The sequence below is a fragment of the Salvelinus fontinalis genome, unplaced genomic scaffold (assembly GCF_029448725.1).
Source record: "Salvelinus fontinalis isolate EN_2023a unplaced genomic scaffold, ASM2944872v1 scaffold_0406, whole genome shotgun sequence".
Taxonomy (NCBI): Eukaryota; Metazoa; Chordata; class Actinopteri; order Salmoniformes; family Salmonidae; genus Salvelinus; species Salvelinus fontinalis.
The window spans coordinates 49,710-74,568 of record NW_026600615.1 but is presented as its reverse complement, the minus strand read 5'-3'; the positions used below and the strand labels follow the sequence as shown (position 1 = coordinate 74,568).

The 24,859-nt window shown below is 43.7% G+C and overlaps 3 protein-coding genes across 7 annotated transcripts in view; 1 reads left to right on the top strand and 2 right to left on the bottom strand.

The window, feature by feature from the left end:
• The window catches only part of LOC129845929 (zinc finger protein OZF-like), an 87,009-nt gene that overhangs the window by 12,451 nt on the left and 49,699 nt on the right, over nt 1-24,859 (top strand). The window lies entirely within an intron of this gene.
• Nucleotides 7,788-12,400, bottom strand: LOC129845932 (zinc finger protein 436-like). Of its 3 annotated transcripts, XM_055913909.1 has the most exons (5): nt 11,610-12,400; nt 10,608-11,165; nt 8,823-8,862; nt 8,407-8,486; nt 7,788-8,293 (listed from the first exon to the last, which is right to left on the bottom strand). In XM_055913909.1, exons 1-4 carry the CDS (start codon nt 12,004-12,006, stop codon nt 8,438-8,440), a joined length of 1,044 nt encoding a protein of 347 aa, XP_055769884.1. In that variant the 5' UTR covers nt 12,007-12,400; the 3' UTR covers nt 7,788-8,293; nt 8,407-8,437. The 3 variants fall into 3 exon arrangements, with proteins under 3 accessions (XP_055769884.1, XP_055769885.1, XP_055769883.1); XM_055913910.1 differs by lacking the exons at nt 7,788-8,293; nt 8,407-8,486 and adding an exon at nt 8,515-8,711; XM_055913908.1 differs by lacking the exons at nt 7,788-8,293; nt 8,407-8,486 and having other exon boundaries at nt 8,515-8,862.
• On the bottom strand, nt 13,353-24,086 carry LOC129845935 (chemotaxis regulatory protein ChePep-like). Of its 3 annotated transcripts, XR_008758145.1 has the most exons (5): nt 17,012-17,351; nt 15,839-16,007; nt 14,819-14,893; nt 14,519-14,590; nt 13,353-14,211 (listed from the first exon to the last, which is right to left on the bottom strand). XR_008758145.1 is itself a non-coding variant. In XM_055913914.1 (3 exons), exons 1-3 carry the CDS (start codon nt 23,664-23,666, stop codon nt 14,201-14,203), a joined length of 381 nt encoding a protein of 126 aa, XP_055769889.1. In that variant the 5' UTR covers nt 23,667-24,086; the 3' UTR covers nt 13,353-14,200. The 3 variants fall into 3 exon arrangements, 1 of the variants encoding a protein (XP_055769889.1); XR_008758146.1 differs by lacking the exons at nt 14,819-14,893; nt 15,839-16,007; nt 17,012-17,351 and adding an exon at nt 14,706-14,812; XM_055913914.1 differs by lacking the exons at nt 14,819-14,893; nt 15,839-16,007; nt 17,012-17,351 and adding an exon at nt 23,369-24,086.

Here is a 24,859-nt window from a genome sequence, read left to right as displayed (position 1 = left end):
GTTGTTAGGTGAAGTTATGGGTCCTACAGTAGGTCTATGTTATTGTTAGGTGAAGTAATGGGTCCTACAGTGGGTCTATGTTATTGTTAGGTGAAGTTATGGGTCCTACAGTAGGTCTATGTTGTTGTTAGGTGAAGTTATGGGTCCTACAGTAGGTCTATGTTATTGTTTGGTGAAGTTATGGTTCCTACAGTATGTCTATGTTATTGTTAGGTGAAGTTATGGGTCCTACAGTAGGTCTATGTTGTTGTTAGGTGAAGTTATGGGTCCTACAGCAGGTCTATGTTGTTGTTAGGTGAAGTTATGGGTCCTACAGTAGGTCTATCTTGTTAGGTGAAGTTATGGGTCCTACAGTAGGTCTATGTTGTTGTTAGGTGAAGTTATTGGTCCTACAGTAGGTCTATGTTATTGTTAGGTGAAGTTATGTGCCAATTTGTTAAACACTTAGTATACAAACCCTTATTGTCCAGCTGATGGCATAGCTAGCCAAAGATAATTTTACTGGTTGAAGTATTTTATAACTATAAAGCAGTTGATTTTTTTCGACAATAACACAAACATTTTAAGCAGGTGATTCAAGCGAGCCTTAGAATTTATAATCCAATAGTAATGTGAAATACACTCATAACCTGTAAATTGAGGCTATATTTGCTTTAGCCAATGAGAACTCCCCTGAGTTTTCCCCCACGGTGGTGAATTAGTGAATAGACTCCAGAGGTTAATGTGAGTTTCCTTCAGTAGCACTCCTGATCTTGTGCTGTAATATTCAGAATACATTGTGGAAAATCTAAAATCTTCGTTCACCATTTTTGCTTCAGGCAAATATACTACATCCATAACTAGCGGTTTCCTCATTAGCAGATATACTACATCCATAACTAGTAGTTTCCTCATTACCAGATATACTACATCCATAACTAGTGGTTTCCTCATTACCAGATATACTACTTCCATAACTAGTGGTTTCCTCATGACCAGATACACTACATCCATAACTAGTGGTTTCCTCATTACCAGATATTCTACATCCATAACTAGTGGTTTCCTCATTAGCAGATATACTACATCCATAACTAGTGGGTTCCTCATTACCAGATATACTACATCCATAACTAGTGGTTTCCTCATTACCAGATATACTACATCCATAACTAGTGGTTTCCTCATTACCAGATATTCTACATCCATAACTAGTGGTTTCCTCATTAGCAGATATACTACATCCATAACTAGTGGGTTCCTCATTACCAGATATACTACATCCATAACTAGTGGTTTCCTCATTAGCAGGGAGGAGTTTGTAGCCTGCAATCATCAATGTTACTACTAATGTGAAATCAAGACTAAATCTGACTATTGTTGCTGTCTTGACTGGCTTAATTTTCAAATTTAACAGACGTCAATTGTTGTATAACTTCATGGGTACGCTCTGGGCATCACCTTTTACCTCAAATAAACAGCGGATTTCTGCTGTTGTGGACCTTTAACCATCTGTCTGACTTTGTGGTTCACACAGGAGAAAGACGTGACTATCGTGGATCCTCTGGGGCGCCTCAACAACATCATGATGCTGACGAGGCAGAGAAGAGTCTCTCCAGATCAGAACTCCTCAAGAAACACCAGCAGAGACCCACAGGGAAGAAATCTCACTGCTGCTCTGACTGTGGGAAAAGATTCACCTACTCATCACACCTTAAAATACATCAAAGAATTCACACAGGAGAGAAACCTTATAGCTGTGATCAATGTGGGAAGAGTTTTGTTAAATCTAGCCAACTGACTCAACACCAGAGAACACACACAGGAGAGAAATCTTATAGCTGTAATCAATGTGGGAAGAGTTTTTCTACTTCTAGCTATCTAACTGTACACCATAGAACACACACAGGAGAGAAATCGTATAGCTGTAATCAATGTGGGAAGAGTTTTTCTACTTCTAGCCGCCTAACTATACACCATAGAACACACACAGGAGAGAAATATTATAGCTGTAATCAATGTGGGAAGAGTTTTTGTCAATCTAGCAATCTGACATTACACCAGAGAACACACACAGGAGAGAAACCTTATAGCTGTGATTAATGTGGGAAGAGTTTTGTTCGATCTGGCCATCTGACAGTGCACCAGAGAATACACACAGGAGAGAAACCTTATAGCTGTGGTCAATGTGGGAAGAGTTTTTCTACTTCTGGCTATCTAACTGTACACCATAGAACACACACAGGAGAGAATCCTCATAGCTGTGATCAATGTGACAAGAGTTTTTCTACTTCTAGCCAGCTGACTATACACCATAGAACACACACAGGATAGAAATCTTATAGCTGTGATCAATGTGACAAGAGATACTCTGAATAAAGATCTCTGATCAAATATCAGAAAATTGATACATGAAGGAGTTGTTTCATGATATCAATGAATTAATGTCACAATGTAGAATGTTTTAACATTGTAGTAGGAGTATTTTAATGTCTCAGTGTAGAATGTTTTAATATTTAGTATATTAATGTACTCTGCAGTCAGTCAGTCAGAATGTCACAATGTAGAACCCTAAACGTTTGCCCCCTTATCAATTGGTTTCAACATGATATGGATATTAGGCTCATTGGGAGAAATCCAGGCTCTGAATTGAAAGAGTATTATTTATGTGATTTAACACAAAGTGACAAACAAAAAAAGAGTTGTCCTCTAACCAGTGATGTACACATTATTCCCAGAATCAATTGATTTCAACATGATATCGATGAGTTATGACAAATAAGTGTTGTGTTCCTTTGTTTAGCGACCCCTAAATTTAAATGCATCACTCCAATATGTAGCTGACTGTCTTCTGCAGGTTGTCCTCTAACCAGTGAGTTAAAAGATATCTCCCATTTCCATGTTTTTCTTTTGTTGTTAGTTTCAACAGCACGTACAACCTGATTTCCCCCCTAATCGATATCAGTGATTTATTGCTACTTGTCAAAACAACAGTGTTTCTGGTGCTTGTGCAGTTTATAAGGAGCTTGTTTAAAAAAAGAAAATTCTTGTGGCAGATGTTTGTGTATATACCACATGTTAGGTTTTCAATTTATCCCAAACTGTTTCTGCATATTGGTTATTGATTTGGACACGTTAAAACTGTGTTTTGACATTGGGCTATCCCAACTAGCAAAATGTAATTGAAAAGCCGCTGAAAATATTACTATGCAATCAAATATTTCATATTTGCATTTCATGTAACATTAAGTAATGATAATTGTTTATGCAACCAACTGACAGTTTTTTGGTACAATTATGTTGACATTGTTGCCCTGTTTTTAGAATATCAGGATTAATTCTCACATGTGCCAACCCAAATGTACTAGAGCATGACATTGGGGACTGGGCCCCGATCCAACAACATGCCTATCTAGTGAACCCTGAAAAGAGAGAGAAGCTCCGCAGTGATTTGGAAAGTTACTATGGTTATTGCAGGAGTTTCCTCTTGAAATCAGACATGTCCGTGTTAAGGACAACTTGGTTGCTGATTGTTTCAAGGGTGGGCAGTCATAGTTTTGCGTTTAGCCATTGCGTTGCCATGGATCACAATTTATTTTGACTGCACGGTTTTCCGTATTGGAGATTAGTTTTGTTTGGGCTCATTCCAAGGGGACGAGAGTTCTAGAAGCTAGTGAGTTTTAGGAAGACGAGAGTTCTAGAAGCTATTGAGTTTTAGGATTCTATAGAATGAAAAAGGAGAAAAATAATACGATTGTATATTATTATTTAGAAATGTGTGTTTTTTCTTGTTTTTAATTGTTGACAGCCAGTAGACACCATGTTTAAATTGTAGAAGGTGAAGCATTGTAGTTGATTATAATGTGAAATGGAAGTTGTTTTCTGTTGGTGGTGAGCAAACTTGTCCAACAAAAGTTATAGGATTTATTTGTTGTCTTAAGGGGGAAGGTGTTCCAGGCTTTCGTTTTTCCATTTATGTTTTGAGGTTGGACTTTAGCACGTATAGCTCGTTAGCACGTAGGGCGCATTGATTGGTGTCACCTCGTTAGTCAGTATGTGTAACACCAGTTCTTTTGTTGTCTTCTTCTTGGGCAGATTTAGTGGGTCTCATGGTGGGTGACTTTTATGTCCCAGTTGTTGTTACTAGTCAACTTTCAGTGGACACAGAGCAAAATTGCAAGATTATGTTATAATTCTTTTATTGGATCAAATGGTTGTTTTATGCAACAGAATAGAGGGTTCTTAGAACTATTGAGTCTGTGTGTTTTACTGAGGACGGGCCTCTGGGAGATAACACTGACAGGAGATTTACAATGTCTTTTGGGTGACAACCTAAAGAGACCGCATTCCAGAGCATGAGTTAATGTTTCTGTTCTATATGGTACCAGGGAGAGATGACCCCAGGGCCAGACCCTGGTCTCTACACAAAGAGTACTGTTTTTACAGCAGATACTGTCTGCTGAGAATTATAAGTATCTTTCATACAAATCTTAACCTTGTGACCTGTTCTATGCATCTGTTGTTGGTCATGTAGGTTGAAAGGGGTTTATCTTGGCTGTAAAGACCTTTGTACTTTTGTATCGTGGCTCTCAACAAATCATCTGGGGGTGATTTGTTGACCAGCCATCGTTATCGTAGAGCACTCAATTGATTCGCGTTGTGTTGACCTGCTCCCTTATTAATAAGTAAATAAATATTTACATTAAACTCTGACTTGTGTGATAAGTTTGTTTCCTCATTTGATATGAATGATATTAAAGAAATAAACCACATTTGGCGATGGGGATGTTAATCTTCACTTGGTGACCGATCCTGACGACCTGGGTAAATGGGGCACCAGGGATCCCTCAAACTTGGGATCTCTGTGAGACCACACTTTGGGAATGGAGCAGATGGACCCACCTTTGATCTGAGAGGCAGCGAGCCGAGTGGATACCACATCTCAAACCTAGTTTTAAAAAAGAGGTGAGCGAAACACGCAAAATGTAGTTTTTAGAAAAGCCTCGTAGTGTGTATTCCTGTGTGAGGGAGGCACCTTGGAGGTGTAAACAGGGCCCAGTCAGGAGGCTCTGAGTGTGTATTCCTGTGTGGAGGTGTAAACAGGGCCCAGTCAGGAGGCTCTGAGTGTGTATTCCTGTGTGGAGGTGTAAACAGGGCCCAGTCAGGAGGCTCTGAGTGTGTATTCCTGTGTGGAGGTGTAAACAGGGCCCAGTCAGGAGGCTCTGAGTGTGTATTCCTGTATTTTCCCAGTATGGGAGGAGTTGCTAGATTTATTGAATAAACCTTTTTCCATAAAGTTAGTGAACCAAGGTGGCTGACTAGCTGTTGATGTTGAAGAAGTGTCCCGTCCACTAGATTATACGTCACAGTGGCAGATTCACCTGAAAGACGCACATCGCCATCTGCTGACTGGAGTTGGTATCGCAGTTGAGAAAATACTTTCAGACAAAAAGCGACTGCCTCTAAAAACCAACGGCTCCCTTTGAAAACGGGCGATGCGGCATCAGAAACATTTATTATAGTGTAAAAATGTACTACAAAGTGCAGCTAAACAGAATAACTTTGGTCATACCCAGTCAGCACGTGACGTCCAAGGACGTTGAATTATGGGCCATATCAGGTCTGTCTGTTGTGGCCGCTATTTCGCCCCAAAATAGTCATCCCAAATTGGGCTGTGTATAACTATGTAAATGTCTCTCGGACAAGGTGACTTTCATCAATATACACTATAAAAAGTAAGGGTTCTTCAAATTGAAACTGGGGGGGAACCCCTAAAAGTTATTTGAAGAACCTTTTGTGGGAAACCCCTATAAGTTATTTGAAGAACCCCTTATAATGGTTCCTCAAATAATCTTTTGGGGTTCATTTTTGAACTCCCTGTCCACCCTCCCTGCATTACAAAAACATATTTTAATAAAAAAAAAATCCCTGTCCACCCTCCATTCTATTTTTTTTGGGGGGGGGGGAATAATAATAACCTGTTGAGGATGGGGGCGCTGTTGAGACTATTTATGCTAATTGGGTAATTTTTGAAACGGCTTCCCACAAAATCCTTGATCGTACAATATGCATATTATTATTATTATTGGATAGAAAACAGTCTATAGTTTCTATAGGAGTTGAAATTTTGTCTCTAAGTGGAACAGAGCCCATTCTACAGCAATTTCCCTGACATGGAGTCAGATTTCAGAAATGTTGGCCACTGTTCTGAAGTCAGTTAAAAGGGCACTGTTATTGCTATGACTATACGGACACTTCTTACGTCTTCCCCTGGATGCCTTTACGTGATGACGATTCCAATGGGGTCGATTGCGCGTTCACAGGCCCTATAAATTAAAAAACCCTGTAGCTAGCAAGTATTTTCTTGGTGCGTAACGCGCGTGGAGGACACCGACCCGCTCCTGTTCCAAGCGTTAGTTTAGCCTGTTATATTTCTCCGGTCATCTTTTCACTCGTTATAGGAGTTAAAAACATCATAAGGTAGTTAATTTAAAGCGTTTTATAGCAATTTATATCCGTTTAGTGCGATTTTGGGACATTTATTTTTGAAACGATGTGAATAGCTGGGCACGCTTTTCAGTTCATCCCGAACGCAGTTGGCATTTCCACATGGCAAGAGGACAGCTTTCCACCAAAAGACGATTACTCCCAAGAAAGGATCCTTTGCCCAAGATACTGATGGAAGAACAACTCAAAGTAGGACATTTTTATTATGATAAATCGTGTTTCTGTCGAAACATTTTAGTGGCTTAGGACGCCATGTTTTTTGACGTAGCTTCGCTTGGCGCAAACTGTATTGAAAAGTAAGGATAAATTAAAAAATGTAATTCCGCAATTGTATTAAGAATTAAATTGTCTATCAATCCCTGTCCACCCTATATTTTTTAGTCACGTTTATGAGTATTTATGTATAAGAGTAGATCACTGTCTAAGTGGCGCAAGGACATTTTCTGACCAGCTGAGCTACATTTCACATTGTCTAACCATGATTTTGGTGGCTAAATATAAACGTTTTCGATCAAACTCTATATGGAATGTGTAATATGATGTTACAGGAGTGTCATCTGAAGAATTCTGAGAAGGTTAGTGAAAAAATTAATATATTTTTGGCGATGTTGACGTTATCGCTCACTTTGGCTAGAATCAATGCTGGGCTGCTATGTGCTATGTGCTATGCTAATATAACGATTTATTGTGTTTTCGCTGTAAGACACTTAGAAAATCTGAAATATTGTCTGTATTCACAGGATCTGTGTCTTTCGATTCGTGTATGCTGTGTATTTTTACGAAATGTTTGATGATTAGTAAGTAGGTAAACACGTTGCTCTAAGTAGTTTTTCTATTCCATTTGTGACGGTGGGTGCAATTGTAACCTATGCCATCTACCTGAAATATGCACTTTTTTCTAACAAAACCTATCCCATACCATAAATATGTTATCAGACTGTCATCTGATGAGTTTTTTTGTTGGTTAGGGGCTATAAATATCTTAGTTTAGCCGAATTGGTGATGGCTACTGGTGTTGGTGGACAAATAAAAGATGGTGGATTATGCTAATGTGTTTTTAGGTAATAGATGTACATCTTTACATATTGTGTCTTCCCTGTCTTCACAAGATCTGTGTCTTTCATTAGCTGTATTGGACTTTAATGTGTGAAAGTTAAATATTTAAAAAAAAAATTTTTTTGAATTTCGCGGCACTGGTTTTTCAGTGGGGGTGGGGGGGGAGTGCCGCTAGCGGCACGCTGATCCTAGACAGGATAACAATATTGATTTAAATAATTAATTGTTTATTTAGTGACGCCACAAATGTGAATTAATATTTACAAAACAATTTACAAAAAAAAAAACACATGACAAAATTGCAACATTTCTGCAGACATGTCAGACCATAATAAATAATACATTTACTTTGTATAGTGCTTTTCAGGACATTTAAAAAATCTAAAATAATGATGTACAATAAAAACAACATACATTAAAAATAAATCATAGGTAAACTAACAATATTGTAGACTTGATGCTAAATACAGATTTTTCAGCTTTAGTGTGTATATCGTATCCACTTAGTCATGTTAGGAAGTTTGCCATCTTTATGACCGGCCCTGGTAATTTCACCCCAACTTCTCTTATCCCCAGAACACAGTAACTTTAGAACATAAATTTTAAAATACAGCCCTAGCAGAGCCCCATGTCCCATGGGGACGTCCTCGAGGGCGTGGATGTTCTCCCCATCAAAGGCCAGCGGGATTTCACTCTCATGGTGAAATGGATTTCCGCCGATGTGCAGTAAAGGAGTGAGGAGCGGTGAAATCTGTGTCAACAAAAGTAAGAAAAGATTAATACACATTAATATTCAGCTGTAGTTTTATATCAGCATGCACACCTATGTTTATGAAGAAACAGATGATTGGTGCATAGGCATACCTTGCCACGGACATAAAGGCCACTCGGGTCCTCATTGAAGAGGTTGGGCAAGAGCAGAATCACTGCTGTGCTCTCGAGTCCTAGTAAAGTAAAGAAACGATCTTACTACACTTGCTAAATTTATGAAAATACATTAGAGAAAGGGAAGGAATAAGAGCAAATCCCTCTTCTGTATTGTCCTTCAGGGACTGTCAAAATAGCAGGATGATGTCCTCACCCCTGCCTTGCCTCTCTACCTCTGATAGTCCTTGAATTATCTTTTTGTCTATATCCATTCCATGGACTTGATTCATTTCTGAGAAGATCTGAAAAGATCATTTGCACACATTTGTATGCTAATAGATGTCAGTTTGTATTGACTGCTATGTAGGTTAAATGTACACTTCAAATGCAGCTGTCCTACAACAGATCTGTACCTTCTTCTTGATCCCAATTGCATTGTGTCCATGTTCTGTCCTATAAGAATTTCAAAGGAAGAGAAAATGTGTCAAAGAATAGTCTTACAAGCATTAAAACATATATATATATATTAAATAAATATTGAAAGATAAATGGCATCGACATACAATTGAAAGTAAAATAGAAGAACATATTGGAGAAAGCACTAGCCAATACAGTACTGCCATACAGTAACAGTACTGCCATACAGGCCTAATATCACATTTCAAGATATCTTTGTACACAAATTGTTCAATATTTTATCAGGCTGACTTGAAAGATTATACGCAACATTTTGCTGCGTGGCAATACTGTGTTTGGATTCTGAAGGGCCTTTATACAAAAGAGGTAGTCTAGACACTGTATTAATACCATTATGCATTTGAATCCCATCTACAGCTACCATCTAAGATATTAATTTCCCTCCAAAAGGGGGTGGACATGTAACGTCTCCAAAATGGGACGGTATTGTCCATGCAACGTTTCCAAACTGGGATAGTATTGTCCATGTAACGTTTCCTAAATGGGATAGTATTGTCCATGTACCGTTTCCAAAATGGGATAGTATTGTCCATGTAACGTTTCCAAAATGGGATAGTATTGTCCATGTAACGTTTCTAAAATGGGACAGTATTGTACATGCAACGTTTCCAAAATGGGACAGTATTGTACATGTACCGTTTCCAAAATGGGATAGTATTGTCCATGTAACGTTTCCAAAATGGGACAGTATTGTACATGTACCGTTTCCAAAATGGGATAGTATTGTACATGTAACGTTTCCAAAATGGGATAGTATTGTCCATGTAACGTTACCAAAATGGGATAGTATTGTACATGTAACGTTTCCAAAATGGGACAGTATTGTCCATGTAACGTTTCCAAAATGGGACAGTATTGTCCATGTAACGTTTCCAAAATGGGATAGTATTGTCCATGTAACGTTTCCAAAATGGGATAGTATTGTCCATGTAACGTTTCCAAAATGGGATAGTATTGTCCATGTAACGTTTCCAAAATGGGATAGTATTGTCCATGTAACGTTTCCAAAATGGGATAGTATTGTCCATGTAACGTTTCCAAAATGGGATAGTATTGTCCATGTAACGTTTCCAAAATGGGATAGTATTGTCCATGTAACGTTTCCAAAATGGGATAGTATTGTCCTTGTAAATAAATAAAAGATGTATATTTTGTCAGGCTGAATGTTTGAAATATGAGGTGATTTGAGTCATGCTTCTTCAGTAGTGGACTAAAGACAATTAGCACTTGAATGTTGTCAAGAAATACTGGAGTTTTGTCAGATTGTTAATAAAATTGATTATAGATCAATTTATTATACTGCTTTCATGTGTGTATATACACAAACATCTGCAACAATTATCATCTTACATGTATTGTTTTAAACAAGCAGCTTTTTCAACTTGTAGAAAACAGCTAGCTACATTTTGAAGTGCTGCATTTTGATTAAAGTGGGTCACCAACGCAGTAAGTGTAACACAGCTCTTTTTTTGTTAGTCACTTTTTGTTAAATAATACTCTTTCAATTCAGAGCCTGGATTTCCCCCTGAGGCTAATATACATATCATACTGCAATCAATTGAACAGGGCAAAGTACAAGGTAGAACATCATTAAAATACTCCTACTACAATGTTAAAACATTCTACATTGTGACATTATTTCATTGATATCATGAAACAACTTCTTCATGTATGTATTTTCTGATGTTTGATCAGAGATCTTTTATCAGAGTATCTCTTACCACATTGATCACAGCTATGAGGTTTCTCTCCTGTGTGTGTTCTCTGGTGTGAAGTCAGCTGGCTTGATGTAGTAAAACTCTTCCCACATTGATCACAGCTATAAGGTTTCTCTCCTGTGTGTATTCTCTGGTGTGAACTCAGCTGGCTAGATGTAGGAAAACTCTTCCCACATTGATCACAGATATAAGGCTTCTCTCCTGTGTGTGTTCTCTGGTGTACAGTCAGATAGCAAGATGTAGTAAAACTCTTCTCACATTGATCACAGCTATAAGGTTTCTCTCCTGTGTGTGATCTCTGGTGTCGAATCAGATGGCTTGATGTAGTAAAACTCATCCCACATTGATCACAGCTATAAGGTTTCTCTCCTGTGTGTGTTCTCTGGTGTATTTTAAGTTCTGATGAAGATGTGCAACCTTTCCCACAGTCAGAGCAGCAATGAGATTTCTTCCCTGTGGTTCTCTGCTGGTGTTTCGATGTGGAGAGACTCTTCTCTGCCTCCTCAGCATCATGAGGTTGTTGAGGCTCCCCATAGGATCCACGATAGTCACGTCTCTCTCCTGTGTGAACAACAAGTCAGACAGATGGTAAGGCCCACAACAGCAGAAATCCACTGTAAAAGGTGATGTGTAGCCATGATGTACAAACAATGACTTCTGTAATGAATGTTCATTATTTGACATTTGTCTTTAGATTGTCAAGTGAACAACAATAGTCATATAACGTGTAAGGTAACTTATTTGAAAAATCATTACTTCATTACATTGCTCAACATTTGTCATGATTATTTAAAGCAGTTCATTTGTATCCGCTCTCTCGTTGGACTTCGGCACCATATTTTCCCCCATTTTCTTCAAATCTGAAAACGTTAAAGCCACGCCCATTTCCTGAAGAATTGCAAAAACTCACAATAAGGATGTAGCAATTGCATATGTCCCCTATAAAAGCACACATCAGTTCAACAACTGCAGAGTTTGTGCCTTTGTTTTTAAGACAGTACTTACTAGTGTTAATCAGGGCCCGTTCATCGTTAGAGCCATTGTATGCCTTAACATGCCTTTGGGAAACCGAGCCCAGATATCCAGTTTCCTCATCTTCATCCTCCCCTTCCTCCAATGTGACAGTCATCTCCCCCTCCTCCTCTTTCACTCCAAAAACAGAATCTTCCTCTTTCTCCTCCTCTTTCACTGTAACATCCTCCTCCTCTTTCACTCTGAACGCATCTTCCTCTTCTTTCACTGAAACGTCTTTCTCTTCTTTCACTGTAACAGCCTCACCGTCTACCTGTTTTTGTATTTTGACATCCTCTTCCTCCTCTTTCACGACAATGTTTAGCCACATAACCTCTTTCTTCGTCCAGCAGATCTCCTCTTCTTTAGGAGAGTAGCTTAGTGACCGCATGGTCGGGGATGTTAGCTAGGCTAATGCTAACTTAACCAGCCCGCTAACTGACTAATAACTACAACACCGTAAATATGAAATTAAATCGACAACTAACTAGACGACAGACGAGGGTTTAAAACACAGTGGCTAATATACACTAAAGCGTCTGAAGAGCTTTATTGGATCGGCTATTTTGGCTAGCAAGCTACCGAGGTTGCTGACTGTCTGTTGCTGCTGTTGAAAGAAGCGTTCCGTCCACTAGATTATACGTCACAGTAGCAGCATTGCCTTAAAGTCGCAGACCGCCATCTGCTGACTGGAGTGGGTAACGCAGTTAAGAAAAACGTATATTTTATTTTCAGACAAAAAGTTAAAGGATAGGAGTCAGGGACGTCACTAGAACTAAAATGTTAATTAGCCCCCCCCCCCCCCTAAATAAATCAATATCAGTCAATATATTTTTTCTGTGATTTCTTTTTTTTGTCAACCGTTTCATCGCATCTTAAACTTCTTACCGGGCCGGCACTAGGGCCGGGGGAGGCTGCTGCTTCACTAGTGACTGTTAGACTTTCTTCAGCAAAGATCCCTGAAAGAAATACTTCGAGAGAGGGGTACCACTACACAGAACTGAACTGGATCAAAGATGGTGGACAGAAATACTAGGAGAGAGGGGTACGCCTACACAGAACTGAATCAAAGATGGCGGACAGAAATACCAGAAGAGAGGGGTACCCCTGCACAGAACTGAACTGCATCAAAGATGGCGGACAGAAATACTAGGATGGAAGCAAATGTAAGGGATTATAACGTCATAACTAATCATGCAAAAAACATGTACAGTTGACAGGAATGTTTGTTCATGTAGAGACAAACGATTATGCATTTTTTTTAATCATAGTTCATTTACGAAAATCGTGATTTAGCCAGCTAGCTGACTAGCTAACATTAGCCAGCTAGCTTTATGGGTGTTGTGACATGAGTACAAAATTGTAATTCTGGTTGTTTTAGGGACTCCTGAAACAACCAGCAAACCAGGCTGTCGTTTTGGGAAACAGTGGATGTATAGAATCTAGCTAGCTGAAGAATTTACTGCAAATTGAATGTACAATTCTGTAAGCTTGCCTTGCTGATATTTACCATGCAGATATATGAAATAACATAGCTAGCTGTGTTCTTGCTTATTGTGCAGTGGATTATTAAAATCCCTGTATACCCATGGATGTGTAGCTAGCTATCTAGCCGATCTGTGTATGGACCCAAACGTTTGGTATACATATTAGTTCAGAACCTAGCTATGAACCTCAGCTATCATAGCCAGTTGTATCAACTTCAAAACAGCCTGAATGACATTAATGAAGCCTATGGATTGAGTAGAATATAATATCATGTTGTGCCAAGAATGCAAGTCGTTATTGTATACATGTAGTTATTACCATGCATGAGATCCCCACATTGTAGCCTGTACATTTAATATATTCACTGATCATGTACTCTACCTTGGCAAATAAAGGTGCAGTTTAGGTATGAATGTCTTTGAGAGTATTATTCAGTCATATCCAATACCAGGAGTATCAAATTCCAGTCTTTGAATGACGCTGTGTCTGCATGTTTGTATTACAATTATACACTTCAACAGTGTTTACCAATCTTGGTCCTGGGACATCAATGGTTACACATTGTAACTAATAAACTAGAAACAGGATTTAACTTGTTAATTCATATATACAGAAATATACTGTAATGTTAAAAAACAGTACACTACACTTCCTATGCATCATGTAAATACTCTAACACCGGTTCATCTCAACATCTAATGCCCTTCATCTGCATTGATCTGATAAACACAGGATAGGTAGAGTATTTCATCACATTACACTTCATTTCAACCAGTAGAGAATGTGAAACGCTTGATTGAAAAGCTCATTATCCAAGTGTTATAAATACAAGTTCAATCTGTACTTCAATGCACATCTGTTGTGCATTATAAAAACAGAGGAAGAAAGAGGTGGAGAGAGAGGTGTAAAAGACAGAAAGGGAAAGAGGTAAGCACATAGGAGCAGGGAAGGCAGCACATGATTAATGAATCACAGTGCTACCTAAATATTCTCTCAGTTCATCACAATTACATAATAGTGTCTCTAGATGGCCCAAAGGTTATCTTAAAAGCAGGTGAGGTGGCGATGATGGGACTAGCGGTTGGCATCCTCTCACATCAAAACATATCTGCAGACGAGAGACAGATGGAGAGAGAGAGCATGTTTAAGCCTTGTGTTTTAATTTTTTATTCTAACATTGTTAGTCATCAAGCAGGAGGTGAAATGCAAAACTGCAAAACTGACCTGGGATCATTAACTCTGGGACTACTGCATCTATCTGTATTTCAATGTAAAGCATCTCTTTAATAATACTTCCTGTATAATATAAACTGACCTGGGATCATTAACTCTGGGACTACTGCATCTGTCTGTATTTCAATGTAAAGCATCTCTTTAATAATACTTCCTGTTGTCCTGACCAAGTGACCTCTCACCTCTGATCATGCTGTGCCCTCTATGTAGCCAGTTCAGATGCTGTAGGGGTTCACCGACACAGCTGATATAACCTAGAGGATTTAGGGAGAAGGGGAGAGAGGGATGAAGTGAAGGAGAGAGACTGTTATTGAGAAAATAAGGTAGTTAAAGCCACAGTGTTCAACAGGAATCTGTGTGTGGCATCACCTGGTGTCCACACCACACTAAGTGGCTGCAGAGTACTTTATGCTGAAAAACATGAACGGATCCACAAGGACAAACAATTATAGCGTAGTAATAGAAATAATGAAGTGTCTTACTATTCTCCATGGTTGGCCCTCTTGCCTATTTGTTGAAGGTGGAAGGAGCCACAGTTATACACCCGAGCCTGCTTACTGCACAACACAATCCATCAATCAGATTGATACACGAGTGTGTAGGTGTGGGTTATAGGGTGTCTAATTATTCTACATTTCTTCAATATGGGTGATTTAAAATAGCCTGTTTTGTTTTTGCACAGACATCACACCCTTACCTAAACAGCACCCTCACCTGAGAAGTAGAAATCAAAGGGAGAGAAACTGTGAATTGAATAACTGCAGTTGACATAGCTAAGTAAATGGAAGAATACTCTTATTGCAATGTGGATGGCTCTTAAAAGAGCCTTTGGTTGTGCATAGTGTAGTCTATGGTGTTGCCAGGGAACAGCACCCTCTTAAAAGAGCCTTTGGTTGAGCATAGTGTAGTCTATGGTGTTGCTAGGGAACAGCAACCTCTTTGAAGAGCCTTTGGTTGTGCATAGTGTAGTCTATGGTGTTGCCAGGGAACAGCACCCTCTTTGAAGAAGTAGGAGGTGAAGATCTCCTGCACACGGATTGCCTCTCTTGCTGCGTTGTTGGACCCCATCCTTGAAACATCCTGCAGAGCAGCAGACTCCTCCTCTGGGACACGGCGGCGAGCTGCAGATCCCCTCCTGGTCCTCGTGTCCATCCTCATGAAGTTACGCAGGACACAGGTAGCCTTCACACACCTGAATTCCTCCAGGAGGCAGTCCCAGATGACCCTGGTCACCCAACCTTGCAGTGCCCTACACGGTAACTGTAGGCAATCGTTTTGAAGGAACCTCCAGTTACAAGGTATCTGTAGGAATATGGAAGACAATGTAATTATTAGACTTTTACATCAACAGGTCATTGTGGATTACTAAAGTATAATATCCCTGATAACAAATCATGATAACATTGGATTGATAGATGCATGGGCACATATATGTACATGTGTAGCATGTGACAATAACACGATCATATCAAGGATGACATCACAAATGAATACATAAATACCACTTGAAGCTTGATGATGAGTTGATCATTTGAATCAGCTGTGCAGTGCTGAGGCAAAAACAACAATGTGCCTCTTTGAGTCCCCAGGACTGAGAACCACTGCTCTTCATTGGGACCTCTTCATATGTAGACTGGCTTTCATAGAGCTCTTTATCTGAGGACAGAAAACCTCACAAGAAACACACTTCATTATAGTGAAATTACACCACACTGAATATTATGTTACTATTATCTCCGTGCTCACTTCTAGGGACAGGAACTACACAAAAGTACCTGCCCTATCCAGAATAGCCTCCTCTCTCACTGACAGTTGGGGCTGCTATCCTTTCACCCTCCTCCATGGCTGTTAGCTAGCTACCTACAAATGCATTTGGAGTTTGTTTTTTTACAGTGATAAATACATCAAGATAGCTAGATAATATGACGTTAGACAGCTGATGATATTTAATTCACTTAGCTATCTATCTATACAGACTGGTTACCTATTTAGATATGATATGAAAGTATTGTGTGAAATTATTTTGATGTTAAAGTATTTTAAATTATTTTGATGTGATATGAAAGTATTGTGTGAAATAATTGTTATGTGATATGAAAGTATTATGTGAAATTATTTTGAGGAGTAACGGGGGCAGAGAATCAGCAGTAGAAACAATAACAAAGCGTACTCCCTGCCCGTTTCAGTAAAAAGCTGAGGGATGGTGCTGGAGAAATGCAACGATCCATGATATCAACATTCTAGTTATAACCATGTTTTGAGGATATACAGTGTTTGTTTATATTTACTGATAAACATTGGAGTAAAAAAATGCTTATATTTTGGGTTCTGATGGGGTACAACAGTTGAACTAAGCTCATGAGGCATTTATAAGGGAATTCTTCAAGAAACAATGGGTACATATCATTAATGTATAAGTCCCAAAATGGATGTAACAACTGCTGATTGCCCCTTTAAGACTACATATTGGGCTAATCTAATAGGAGATATTGAGGACTACAGTATTTCAGGCATTGTCATTGGATGCATTTGATCAATTGTTAACGTTTTGTTGATGGTCCACTCTTGATGTTCTACACGTTACAGTGTAGCTTCAGCCATTCCTACAGAACAACATTAAAGTGTAGAACCCCTTTACTGCATATTGGTTCAACGACTGCAGAGACGGTACTTACTGGTGTTAAACAGATCTCCAACCTCCTCTTCTTCCTTCTCCTCTTTCAATGTGACAGTCATCTCCCCCGCCTCCTCTTTCACTCCAAAAACTGCTCTCTCCTCTTTCTCTTCCTTCTCTTCTTTTATTGTAACATTCTCCTCCTCTTTCACTCTGAACGCGTCTTCCTCTTCTTTCACTGAAACGTCTTTCTCTTCTTCTTTCACGGTAACAGTCTCTACTTGTTTTTGTATTGTAACATCTTTCTCTTCCTCTTTAACGAGAGCTTCTTTCTCCATCCAGCAGGCCTCTTCTTTATCAGGAGGAGAGTAGCTTAGTGAACTCATGGTCGGGAAACGTTAGCTAGCTAGCATTAGCGACTAGCTTAGTTCTAAGCTAACTTAGCAAACCAGCTAGCTGACAAACAACGTGAATATATTGTAATGACCTGACTAGATCATAAAAGAACAACTGTCCAGACAGAGGATTGAGTTTACGAATGGACGGTTTATTAAACCAACTTTACACAGGCTACTGTTTGGCCGTAGCCCACGCCAAATAAATGAAAGATAGCCCACAAGCCAATCGTGACCTTCTCTTGTGAAGCCCAGACGTAAGAGAGAGAACAAAGGCAAAACCTGGTCTTAACTTCCAATGCTCCATCCCCCTGCCCAACCCCCCTCCATGCCACTCCGCCAACCACCAGGATGCCCGGCATCAGAACATTCCAGGCATTCCCGTGATTGGCAGATAGCAGGTTGACTGACATGTCGGACCCCGCGAACACAACCACCTACTAGCCTAACACATAACACACAGCTGTCTGTGCGGGTCGCTACACAGCCCCCCCACCACAAAGTCCCTCGTCCCCGAGGGAACAAACAAAGTCTCTGAAGCGAACCGGAGGTCTCCTTTGCCTGCGTGGCCGTGATGGTCGCAGAGTGCCCCCCTGGGAACCAGGGGATGAAGGCAGGGATATGGGGGACAAGGAAGCGGGAATGGGTAATACAGTCCGTGGCTCTGGGGAACCACGCGGTGACACAGGGGGGGAGACAGGGGGAGTGGGCTGTCTGGAGCCTTGTCTGCGGCACCTGGGGGTGGGTGCCTGGAGAATGGCATTGCCAGAGAGGGGAATTGTGGGGGTTCCTGGGGTTTGGGGAGAAGAGGCCCCTCTGTATGGGGCTAACCTGTCCCGGTGCAGTGCCACCTTTCTCCCCCTGGGAGGAAGCTGCACCCGGTAAACAACCTCCCCTACCCTCTCCAGGACACTGCAGGGTCCCACCCAGTGACTGTCCAACTTGGGGCATCTGCCTTTTTTCCTTAGCGGGCTGTAGACCCAGACCAGCTCCCCAGCCACAAAGTGCCTTCCCCGGGTGTGCACGTCATAGTTCCTCTTCTGCCTCACACCTGCATTCACCAGCTGCTCTCTGGCGAAGGTGTGGGCTGTCTCCAGGCGGTCCTGGAGTCTCCGGGCATACTCCGGCCCCGGGGGAACATGAGGGCTATCCAGGGGCCGACCAAACGCCATCTCCGCAGGGGTGCGGATCTCTCTCCCCAGCATGAGGAGGGCAGGCGTGCAGGAGGTGGAGTCTTGGACAGCGGAGCGGCATGCCATGAGGACCATAGGCAGGTGCTTGTCCCAGTCACGCTGGTGTTTGGAAGAGACGATGGCCAGCTGCTGTCCAAGCGTTTTATTGAAGCGCTCTACAAGGCCATCACTTTGAGGATGGAGAGGAGTAGTGCGGGTCTTGTGCATACCCAGCCTCTCACACATGGTGGCGAACACACGGGACTCAAAGTTTCTGCCCTGGTCGCTGTGGATGGACTCTGCAGCTCCAAACCTGCTGAACATCCCCGCTGTCAGGGCGTCGACGATGGTCTCTGCCTCCTGGTCAGGCAGAGCATAGGCCTCGGGCCATTTTGTGAAATAGTCCATGGCCGTGAGCACCCAGCGGTTTCCACTGTCTGTGGTGGGGAACGGCCCAACTACATCCACTCCCACCCTCTCCATGGGAGCCCCCACTGGGAACTGTTGGAGCTGAGCATGAGAGCGGCCTGGGGGGCCCTTTCTCGCTGTGCAGTTGTCACAGCGGCGACAAAAGTCCTCCACATCCCTCTTGTGCTGCCCCCAGTAGAAGCCCTGACGGAGACGGCGCAGTGTTTTTGTGACCCCAAAGTGTCCAGTCCCCACCCCGCCATGAGTACTCTGGAGCACAGCCTCCCGCAATGCTTTTGGGACCACCACCTGCCACCTCTCCTCTCCCGTAGCTGACTCCTTCCATGCCCGCTGTAGCACGCCATCAGCCAGCCGCAGTCTCTCAAACTTTGACCACAACCCTTTGGTCGCGAGTGAGAGCGCTGTCACCTCTTCCCATGGTGGCCTCACCTGCGCCTCTACCCACTGTAGCACTGGCTGTAGGTCTGTGTCCCGTCCCTGCTGCTGCCGCCATTCAGCCATGTCGACAGTCTGCAGCTCACAGCAGACAGGCCCGCTCGCCCGACACACTGTGGCACAGACCCCCTCTGCACACAGCTCTCTCTCCCGTCCCTCTCTCCGTTCACAGTGGCGGCAGCCGTCTGCAGTACAGGGCCGACGGGACATGGCGTCGGCGTTGGAGTGGCGTGCCCCTGCCCTGTGCACCACCGTGAAGTCATACGGCTGAAGCTCCTCCAACCAGCGTGCCACCTGGCCCTCTGGCTCTCTGAAAGACATGAGCCACTGGAGAGCAGAGTGGTCAGTCCTTACAGTAAAGGGCAGACCACCCAGGTAGTACTTGAAGTGTTTGACGGAAGCCACAACAGCCAAGAGCTCCCGCCGGGTGACACAGTAGCGGCGCTCATGTTTGTCAAATGTTTTGCTGAAGTACGCCACCACTCTCTCCCCCGCTGGCCCCACCTGGGCCAGCACCCCACCCATGCCCACATTGCTCGCGTCTGTGTCCAGGATAAAGGGCAAGGTGAGGTCAGGGGGGGCGAGCACGGGTGCCTCGATCAGTGCACGTTTGAGGGTGTTGAACGCCTCCTCACACTCCACTGTCCAAGTGAAAGCTTTGTCCTTCGGCAGCAGGCGGTTCAGTGGAGCAGCAACGCTTGAGAAGCCCCGTACAAACCTCCTGTAGTACGAGGCCAGGCCCAGGAAGCTCTTCAGCTGACGCTGGTCGGTGGGGGTGGGCCAGTCTCTGACAGCCCCTACCTTGTCCTCCATGGTGCTGATCCCCTCCTTCCCCACTCGGTGGCCCAAGAAGGACACCTCTCTCCTCATGAAGTGGCACTTCTCGGGGTGGAGCTTCAGACCTGCGGCAGCCACCCTCTCCAGCACACGCCGTAGCGCCCCCAGGGCTGACTGGAAGGAGCTGCCATGGGCCAGGATGTCATCGAGGTATACCAGACACTGCTGTCTGGGGATGCCATCCAGCACCCTGTCCATCAAACGCTCAAAAGTAGCTGGAGCGTTGCACAGGCCAAAGCACAGGACCTTGAACTGCTAGTGTCCTCTGTTAGTGGAGAATGCAGTTTTGGCTCTGGCCTCTGGGGAGAGGGGCACCTGCCAGTAGCCACTGCGGAGGTCTAGTGAGGAGAACCAGGAGGATCCCCTAACCAGGTCCAGCGACTCATCGATACGTGGTATGGGGTATGAGTCCTTCCTGGTTACCTCATTCAGCCGCCTGTAGTCCGCACAGAACCTCAGCTTGCCCCCCTTCTTCGGAACCATGACGACTGGCGCCGCCCAGGGGCTGTCTGAGGGCTCAATGAAGTCTGCCCGCTGCATCTCCAACACAGCCTTGTCTGCCGCCTCCTGGCGTGCCAGCGGGATACGGCGGGGACGCATCTTGATGGGCCGAGCATCACCTGTGTCGATCTCATGCTGCACCAGATGAGTCTGACCCACCTCTTCCTCACTCAGCGCAAAGCTGTCTCTGAATTCAAACAGCAACTGCCACAACCGTTCCTGCTGCTCGGGGTCAAGACCAACACAGTTCCTCCCCCATATCTCCCTCACTGCAGACAGTGTCCTCTCCTCTCCCATCTGGGGTAGCTGGGCTGGGGGGGCGCGGCCTGGGCTCACAGAGGGCTGTGTCATGGAGGTAGCTGGGGGAATGTAACACACCGCAGTAGGTGACAGGGGGGCTGGGGAAAAGTCACACACAGCTGTGGGGGAGGGGGGGCAGCCATGAGTCTCTGCTGCTTTAACTGTTGGAGTAAAGGGTTTGTTGGGTTGAGTGAATGTGACATTAGGGGGGGCCATGGTGACTTCCGGCCCTCCCTGGAAGCTCAGTGTGCCCCTATTTAGGTCTAACTGGCAGCCTGTGCTCCTAAGAAAGTCCAACCCCAGGATACAAGGGTCCTGCACAGCCGCCACCCACACAGGATGACGCACAGTCCTGCCCCCTACTGTCAGAGTCATTATTCCCTTCCCTTTCATGGGTGCCAGCTCACCTGTGACTGTGCGGAGCTGCACAGTTGTAGGCTCACACTGAGTCCAACCTGGCACAATATCTGGCCTCACCAGGGTTACTGTGGACCCAGTGTCCACCAGGGCGGAGCAGGGCACACCCTCCACAGTGACAGGGACATGACAAAAGTCCCCAACACAGGTCCGGCCCACCACAACAACAGGCTCCATCCGCTTGCTCTCGTCTGATTCTGGGGGAAGTGGAGCCTTGCTTCCCCGTCTGTGCCGGTGGGCTCCTCCTGAAGATGATGGTGGTTGGGATAGAAAGCCAGGGGTCCGCACTACCCGGTCTATGCGGACCCCGAGCCGTTTCCCTGAGCTCTGGGGGACATGGGGCAATTTCGGCGCAGATGGCCAGGCTGGCCACAACCCCAGCAGACCCTGGGACCAGGGTGTGTGTTTTGTGCCGCCTGTAGCGACACAGCACGAATGAGTTCTGTCATTTCAGCCACCCATGCAGGCTTTTCCGGCTCCGGGCTGCTCTGCCCCCCAGCTCGCACAGAGGGTGTGTCTCCCTGCACCCCCACCAAAGCCCCAGCTGAAGTCCCAGCCCACACCAGCTCCCTCTCCAAAGCCATCTCCAAGGCTATCTGCAATTACTCAGGATGAGCCAGCTGGGTCTGTATGCGCAGCTCCGTAGGAGAGAGCGCCTGTATGAACTGGTCCCGTGCTAGCTGGCTCTGCACGGAGGGGGGCATGTGAGCATATGCCCGCCGAGAGAGGCTCTCAATGTCATTAGCTAACACCCGTAGAGGCTCTCCTGGCTGCCTGCGTCTATTACTCAGTTCGGAGCGCAGTAGCCCGGGCTGTACACACTGTCCATAGCGCCTCCTCAGTGCTCCCACTAAAGCGCCATAATCACGTCTGTCCTCGGGGCTAATCAATATCAAACAGGACAGAGCTTCATCCGTGAGGCATAAAGCCAACTGCAGTGCCCTTTCTTCCTCCGACCACCCCCTAAAATGAGCTAACAGTTCAAACTGAGCATGAAAAGCTTCCCAATCCGCCTTACCGGAATACTTCGGGGTCTTAACAGATACGGACGCAGCCGGGAACTGGGCGCCGCCATGTTTGTTTACATCCTGAGCCCCAGATTCCTCGTCCCGCCGCGTCGTCGTCACCACTTCGGCCCGCCCACCAGAATCCGCGCGAAACACAGTCGACGAGGCGCTCATGCCCGCTTCAGCCGCCATCACTCTAGCGTCCTCCCTCAAGCGGCCTCTGCGCTCCGACGCCCTGGCGATCTCCTCAGCCAGAACCTCCGACGTCCATTCACACATATCTCCTTGGCCATAATCTTCCCCTACCTCCACCTTCACTTTCGGATTCCCTCGAAGCATTTTCAACCCCCGTTCTCACCTACGGTAGCTAGACACAGAAGTCAGCTAGCTAGCTGGCTAACTTTTATCAACATTTTTACTTCTGACACCAATGTAATGACCTGACTAGATCATAAAAGAACGACTGTCCAGACAGAGGATTGAGTTTACGAATGGACGGTTTATTAAACCAACTTTACACAGGCTACTGTTTGGCCGTAGCCCACGCCAAATAAATGAAAGATAGCCCACAAGCCAATCGTGACCTTCTCTTGTGAAGCCCAGACGTAAGAGAGAGAACAAAGGCAAAACCTGGTCTTAACTTCCAATGCTCCATCCCCCTGCCCAACCCCCCTCCACGCCACTCCGCCAACCACCAGGATGCCCGGCATCAGAACCTTCCAGGCATTCCCGTGATTGGCAGATAGCAGGTTGACTGACATGTCGGACCCCGCGAACACAACCACCTACTAGCCTAACACATAACACACAGCTGTCTGTGCGGGTCGCTACAATATTCAAGCATCAACATTCAGTAGAACGATGCTTTAAAACCACGCATCAGTTCAACAATAGTTTGTGTGGCTGTTTTTAAGACAGTACTTACTGGTCTTAATCAGATCGCCTGTCTCCTCCTTCTGTTCTTGTTCTTCCTTCTTCTCCTCTTTCAATGTGACAGTTATCTCTCCCTCCTTCACTCCAAAAACTGCATCTTCCTCCTCTTCTTTCACTGTAACATCCTCCTCCTCTTTCACTCTGAACGCGTCTTCCTCTTCTTTCACGGTAACAGCCTCACCCTCTACTTGTTTTTGTATTGTAACAGCCTCCTCTTTCACGAGAACTTCTTTCTCCGTCCAGCAGACGTCCTCTTCTGTAGCAGGAGGAGAGTAGCTTAGTGAACTCATGGTCGGGGATAATAGCTAACTAGCTAGCGTTCGTTAGCCTAGTGATAGGCTAATTTATCAAGCCAGCTACCTAACAACGTATATATGAAATTAAATGGGGAAACTAGCTAGCTAGCTATAAGACATACGTATTTTTAAAACACAGGTGCAACTATACAACGACTATTTTGTCTAGAAAGGTGGCTGACCAGCCTAGTTCTAAGCTAACTTAGCAAACCAGCTAGCTGACAAACAACGTAAATATATAATTAAATGGTCCAACAAGTACATACAACAGAAGTGTGTTTAATACACAGCGACTAATATACACCAAAACAGTGTAAAGAGCGTGAATGTTGTAGCTATGTTTGCTAGAAAGCTACCGCGGTGTCTGACTAGCTGTTGTTGTTGAAGGAGCGTCCCGTCCACTAGATTATACGTCACACTGGCAGCATCGCCAGAACCTGAAAGACTCACATCGCATCTCCTGACTGGAGTGGGAAACGCAGTTGAGGAACCAAACGTTTATTTTTCATTTATTTCATAAAAGTTTAATATTATATAAAGTCGTTCAAAGAGAAGCATATGTTGATTGATTCGTGTTTAATGAGTGATAATTTAAAACAAACTTTACACCCACTACATATTTGCATTGAACCATACTTCTGACATGGATCATTTTGACCCCAGAGGCATATCTCAAAATGTGGTTTATTAAATTCTTCCATTTTTTCATGACTTTGTCAATCAACTTGTTCTTAATAAATCTAAATCATGGTTTAGTGTTTCTGTATCAATATGGACTTCTAACAAATTCAAATCCTTTTGAGTCATTTTGATCCCAGCCAAAAGCACCTTTGATAAATAGGACGTTTATTGAAATTCGAAATCAAATCACATTTTATTGGTCACATACACGTGTTTAGCAGATGTTATTGGGGGTGTAGTGAAATGCTTGTGGTTCTAGCTCCGACAGTGCAGTAATATCTAACAAGTAATATCTAACAATTTCACAACCCAATACACACACATCTAAGTATTTGAATCTAGGTTTCTCTGTAGACATGATCCATCCCACCAGAGGGTGGAGGGGCACCTGTATCAGTGGTTTTGACCAGATAGACACCTGCAGACACACAGTATAGTGCCTCCCATGTACTCTCCTATGATTGGACTTTTCTATACCACGTATCACGTGACTGTGTACAAAACTG